The sequence below is a fragment of the Emys orbicularis genome, chromosome 10 (genome assembly GCF_028017835.1).
Source record: "Emys orbicularis isolate rEmyOrb1 chromosome 10, rEmyOrb1.hap1, whole genome shotgun sequence".
Lineage (NCBI taxonomy): Eukaryota > Metazoa > Chordata > Testudines > Emydidae > Emys > Emys orbicularis.
The window spans coordinates 90,098,440-90,104,559 of NC_088692.1; the positions used below are offsets into that span (position 1 = coordinate 90,098,440).

The 6,120-nt window shown below is 59.1% G+C and overlaps 1 protein-coding gene across 1 annotated transcript; it reads right to left on the reverse strand.

Annotated features, from left to right (window-relative positions):
• Positions 1-459: 459 nt before the first annotated feature.
• On the reverse strand, positions 460-5,830 carry ARPIN (actin related protein 2/3 complex inhibitor). Its single transcript, XM_065412400.1, has 6 exons — positions 5,739-5,830; positions 4,881-4,956; positions 3,770-3,902; positions 2,894-3,100; positions 2,282-2,445; positions 460-1,122 (listed from the first exon to the last, which is right to left on the reverse strand). Exons 1-6 carry the CDS (start codon positions 5,828-5,830, stop codon positions 1,114-1,116), a joined length of 681 nt encoding a protein of 226 aa, XP_065268472.1. The 3' UTR covers positions 460-1,113.
• Between the last annotated feature and the right edge of the window lie 290 nt (positions 5,831-6,120).

The following is a 6,120-nucleotide window of genomic DNA, read 5'->3' on the forward strand; positions in this document are numbered from 1 at the left end:
CAGCCCACAAGTGGGAAATCAGCCCGAGGCACTTCCCCAGAAGGGCTTTCTCCCCTACTTCCCCGTTCACACCTTGGGCCAGGCAACCTTGTGTTGCAGACACACGCTTCTCTTCAATGTACAGTACATCTCTAGTTCCTCAGTGAGAGATCCCCGCTGGAAAGCAGGCAGCCCAGGTGGGCCGTGTAACAAAATGTGCCCTTTCTACCCACGCACAGGGTACGGAATTAAGGGCAATTCCTTTTAAACCAGCAGCTAAGGAAGTTCCCCACAGAACCACCCTCTCCTCCCAGCCAGACAGAGATGCTGTATTACTTGCCCCTGAAAGTTTCTTCTTTTTTAGGTTACAGACAAAACTAAGAGGGCGGTATTTTGAAAAGATACAAGAGCCAGTTCTCCCTGGGCAGAAGGCTGGGGAGGCTTTGAGAAGATCAGTCCCATGCTTCTGGTGTAGGTTTGAGAGATTTATTAATAAAAAAACCACTGCTCATAAATACACAGGCAGGATGTTAGAGTATGGCTCGTGCATACAACTTGGGACATTTCCAATCAGCAGCATACACGGGTTAGTGTCCCATAAGGAGCAGGACTCCATGGCCAAGGGAGATGGACTGGCTGGGCCCGACAGGCCTTATCCACGTGTACTGAGTGGGATTTCTCAGGGGCAGCAGCTGGGCAGGGTGCACTAAGCAGAGGGGCAGTGCCAAGCTTCCCCCTGCGGCTCACAGCAGCCAGGAAAAGCCGGAGCTGCCTGCTCTGAGCAGTCCATCCATTTCAAAGGGAAGCATAAGCTTGGGCATTTGTGCCACAGCCTCTGCCCAAAGCAGGACGCAGGTGGGGAGGAGAGACAGGGATTCTTGGAACTCAGGGCAGAGCCACATGGACCCCAAAGGCCTCGGTGGACAAACACTGCAAAACATACAGAGGCCAGCTGGATATGGAGACCTCTTCCTCAGGGCTGGCCCAGTGCAAACTGCATCCTGAACAACCCAGGGGTGCGAATCCCCCCATCCAGGCTCTGCCCCCTCCCTGGTGCCGTGGAGTCAAAAGCAAGAAGAACAGAAGTTACTGTACACAGCGGCGGCTGCCTCAGTGGAGAAGGTCCCTCGGCTCTCAGTCATCCTAAGGGAAAAGCCAATAGAGCCAGTCAGTGCGAAAGAGAATCCGGGCTGGGCTCGGAACCCAGAAACCATGCTGGGTCTCCAGGAGAGGGGATGGGCTCAGCAAGCCAAGGGAGGAGGGAAAGGCAAGAGCAGTGTGGGTTTGGCTGGTGGTGCAGCGCCCACTGCTGGCCTCATCACGGACTAGCAGGAGGGAGCTGTGTAGCCACAGAGCTAGCGTGTCCAAGAAGCAGCATCAGATAACAGGCCGAAGAAACGGAGAAGTGGAAAAGCCACAAACACAACAAAGTACGAGTCAGGAATCGAGATGGGTGCTCCTTGGAGCAGGGGCATTGTACAGGAATAAGCACAGCATTGGCTGTAAAGGACAGAAGCCATCTCCCAGAATGCAGGTGTGCAGATGTCAAGAAGGTCTGAGATGCAGCCCCGTGCTCTGGGTGTCCATAGGCCTCTGACTGCCAGAATCTGGGAGTAGATGACGGGGTTGGATCACTATTGGCCTGTTCTGTTCACTCCCCCCAACACAGCTGGCACTGGCCACTGTCAGAGACAGGACACTGGGCTACCTGGGCCCATGCTCTGACCCAGCCTGGCCGTCTGTCCCCACTTCTTGCAATCCAAGCAGCAGCTGCTGAAGCACTGTAGGGACTGCACGGGACAGGGGGAGCTCAGGGACTGCTGGTACATCCTGCGGTCTGTCCCCAGAGCAGACTGCAGAGGATGGGCACTGCCAGCCAGCACAAGAGCCCCTGTGCGTGCCCTGGAGGAGGGAGCCTGGGACAGGGACGGAATACGCAGCTCTCGCAGGCAAGGGGATCGGCTGCCTCCCAGGGGATGGAGCCTTTCACACGGAGATCTCCCACTCAGACAGCTGATCAGTGGCCTCCGTAAGATGAGCTGGTGTACTCAATATGGCCCTAGCAGAACGGTGCTCTCAGGAGAGCTGCCCACCCCTCTCCAGGGCACGTTGCTATGGGGCAGCCCACCGGGCTGGTACCTGGCCATACCCCTAGAGGAGTCAGCCCCCAGGACTGCAATCCCAGCCCCTCCCACCTGAGCGGCTGGACCTTGCTCAGAGAGGAACTTCCCGGATGATTAATCCCTCCCTGTGATCCTGCTTCCCCACTTCAACCGGAACGGGAGGAAGTATTTCCACCTACCCATTCATCCTCCTCTGCGCCGTCCCCTTGTCCCCTGGGCTCGGGGGCTGGCCCTCCTTGAGGTCTGTTAGCCATGATGTTGTCAGTCCAGGAAGCCCCAGCCTGTGCGTCGCCAACAAAGTTACACTTGGTCACTGTCCCTGCATGCAGCTTGGCTAGAGAGACTGAGAGGGAGAAAGGAGCTACATGGAGCGGAAGTGCGGGCTGAGGGGGTAGGGGGTGTTGGCGGAAGCAGTTTCCCAGCTGGCCTGTAAGCCATGGAAATGGAAGGTGATGAGCTGTCTCTGTGGTGAAGCCGGCAGAGAAGAAACAAGACAGGAGCAGCAGGAATCCAGGTTCCTGGGTAAGCTGGGGAATGCCTAGGACATGTGCTGGTGCCACTACATCTGCTCTAGCTCCCGGGGGACCTGGGTTAAGGCCCCAGAACACATCCAAAGGGCTACAATCCCAACACCACGCACAGGGCAGCAGCGCCTCAATCCCCGTTAATACCAGTAACTAACAGGCAGGAGGCAGCTGGAGGATGGTGCCCCAAAGCCAAGAGCAATGACCCAGTGCCGCGTTGGGGAGCAGGTGCATGAAGAGCCCAGCCCGGGGGAGGGGACCACTCACATATGAAGGGGCTGTCACCCCGGGTTTTCAGACGGATCTCTGCTCCCAGCTCCAGCTCCATCTTCTCCAGCTCCGTCTCCAGCAGCCAGAAGGCCACAGCCTGGCTGGGGGTGTGGCGCTCGGTCACACTCAGCAGCTCCGGCTTAGTCACCAGCCCCTTCAGCTCCTCGGGGGACAGCCTGTCCGTATCGCCTTTGGCTTCCACTTCTGCCACAGGCAAAGCAAATGCCAGCGTACGTGAAACGCCCAGCACTCGGAGACCCAGCGCAGGGGAAGGGATGGATCCCAGCAGGGGATCTGTGCAAGGGATGCCCAGGAGTCTGAATTCCCCGGGGGGAGGAAGGAGTGGGCTCTGATTCTGGTCACTGGTCCCAAGGATCCTGACACCAAGCTCCCTGGCTCACATGTGCCTTAAAGTGCCAAGACATCTGTAACGCAGAGCCCCTCCAGCCTGGCTCTACGGACCAGGATGAGTAAAGGACTCTCCAGATGGGAGAGATCAGGGTCGGGCAGGGCTCAAAGCCAGTAGTATTTCACACCTCCAAGAGGCTGAAGAGAGCGGCACGCCCTCCCCCCAGCCCAATTCAAAGGTGAGCATTGGCCTCCACTTCCAGTTGAGGGGAAACCAGCCACTGTCAGGGGCAGGGGGCATGGGCAAGATGGCAACTGCTGGGCAGGAGAGGGAAGGAGGTCGAGGACAATTCCCCGACCCCAGGTACAAAAGTCCCTGAGCCTTCCCCCTCCTCGGGGGTGAGAGAACCGGAAAGGCGGAGCCAGTCTCCTGCGGCTGAGCTGAACGCACAGGATGGATTCTGTGCTACTGCTGGGGAGAGCAGGGAGGGACTGAGCCGCAGGAGGACTCCTGCCAATACCTACTGAAGGAGGACATGAGGAAGCCGGTGTTCACCTTCCTGGTGTCGCTGAAGTTGGGCTCTCTCTCATTTCCCTTGGCATCAAACTTGCGGCGATGGACCTGGCTGGGCCTGATGTACAGCACGTAGTATCGCTCCTGCAGCAGGGAGGAACCGGAGATGCTCACAGCCAGACAGCAGTTCACCAGCTCCCTGTCCCCCTGCTCCAGTGGCCTGCAGCCCACGACCGGCAGACTGCCGGCCAGTCCCAGGGAGATGACAGCCAGAGTAACGGCATTCCCTATCCCACCTGCTGCAAGGGGGTGAACCGGAGACAGCACCAGTGCATACAACAGTAGCAGGACATAGACCAGCAAAGCCACCACTACCCAGCCGTACTCCAGGCTGCACGTCAGCTGCAGAAACTGACACGCCAAGTGCCCAGCCTACAGAGCCCCACACAGCAGCTGGGACCTGCTCACTGCAGCACAAGGCCAATCCCAGGGAGAGTCGTTTCAAGGGAGGTGGTCAGCACAATACTCTGGAAGACAGTTAGCGTGGTGCCAGCCCATCTCTGAGGAGGTACCCCACCCCGCCTCGCCGCCTCCTGAGACGGGCACCTGCATCAGATGCTCCGCTGGACTGCCAAACATCTGAAGCAGGAACCCTAACCCTAGTGCCTAAAGGAAGGCATCAGCAAAAGCAGGAGATGCGCAGAAAGAGGGACAGACAGACAGACGCCTATGCAATGCATGACCAGCAGCACAGCCCAGTGGATACAGCACAGATCTGCCAGTGACTCCCTGGGTGGCCACAGGAGAGTCAATGCCCATCTCCGTGCCTCAATTTCCCCAGCTGGGAAATGGCTATAATGATCCTAACACATCTGTGGGAAGCACTTTGAGAAATATGGAGAAAAATGCCAGTGCGCAGTATCGTTGTTAGCGGGAGGCTCTCCCAGGACTGGCTCATGTGCCCCCTCTGTGCCCTGCTTGGGGGAAGTCTGCTGCTGCTGCCCTCTCTGTACCAAGCTCTAGACTGATTATGGTCATTTATCTCTGACTCCCCCCACCCCCGGCACCTATTCTGCGCCTCTTCCTCCCCAGGGGAAGCCCGGGGCAAGGCACCTTGCTCACCTTCCTGCCGTTAATATCCACGATGAGGTGACGAGAGACATCAAGAAGCTCTCCCTCCAGAATCACGCCATTCCCACTGCAGATGGGAGGGGAAGGGAACAATCAGACACAGTCCGTGCCACCAGGACAGCCATCTAGTCCCATGTCCCCATCTCAGGCAGTGGCCAGAACCAGGTGCTTCAGACAAAAACAAACCCACCCCATCTGCAGGACATATTTCTCCTGAACCCTGCAGCTGGTCAGCTCAAGCCTTGATGTTGGATAAGGCCTAGGGTGACCAGATGTCCTGATTTTATAGGGACAGTCCCGATTTTCGGTCTTTTTCTTGTATAGGCTCCTATTACCCCCCCCCACTCACTGTCCTGATTTTTCACATTTGCTGTCTGGACACCCTAATAAGGATTGAGAGGTGCCAGTAGCTTTGATCCCACTCAGTGTCACTACAGATGCTGTTCTTAGTCTTAAAAATAAAACGTAAAGATCCCGCTCGACTTTACAAAGTGCCACACAGCATTTGCCTCACTAGCACCCTGCAGCAGTGAGTTCCGCAGGTTACAGAGCCTTTCATTCCATTCCATCCAGTGCTTCCTTGTCCCTGGGCTACCTAGTACGGGACAAGGAAAGAGGCTTTTCCAACGAGCCTTTCCCGCTCCGCTCCTGGGCCAGACCTGTTCGGATCTCCCCGCCCAGCCCCCACTGGGTCCGCATGGCGGGGCTCCCCAGGGCTGTGCCCGCGCGGCACCGGGAGCGCGGGGCGGAGGGGGCGGGGCCCGCGGACTGGCTGCCCCGCGCCGGGCTCGGGGGGGGCACGGGGGCACGCGCCAGGCCCCGCCCCCGGCGGCGCGGGGGCTCCCGTACCCCTGCAGGGCGGGCGGGTCCCAGCGCCCAGGCAGCCGCTCGCTGTGCACCGGCCGGGCGCGCAGGCCGCGCTCCTCACACGGGCGGCTCATGGCGGCGAGTCCGGCTCGGAGAGGGGCGGGGCGAGCGCCGGAGAGGCAGGAAGAGGGGCGGGGCCTCATGACATGGGCGGGGCTGGAACAGGAGTCTCTAGGGGCGGGGCTTGCGAGGGAGAGACGACAGGAGGGGCGGGTCTCAATCCGGCCGGTGGGTTGGGGGGCTGGACCAGGGGTAGGATATGGGACAGGGCAGGGGTGGGTTTGGGGGGAGGATATGGGGCGGGGGCAGGGCAGGGGTGGGTTTGGGGGGAGGATATGGGGCGGGGCAGGGCAGGGGTGGGTTT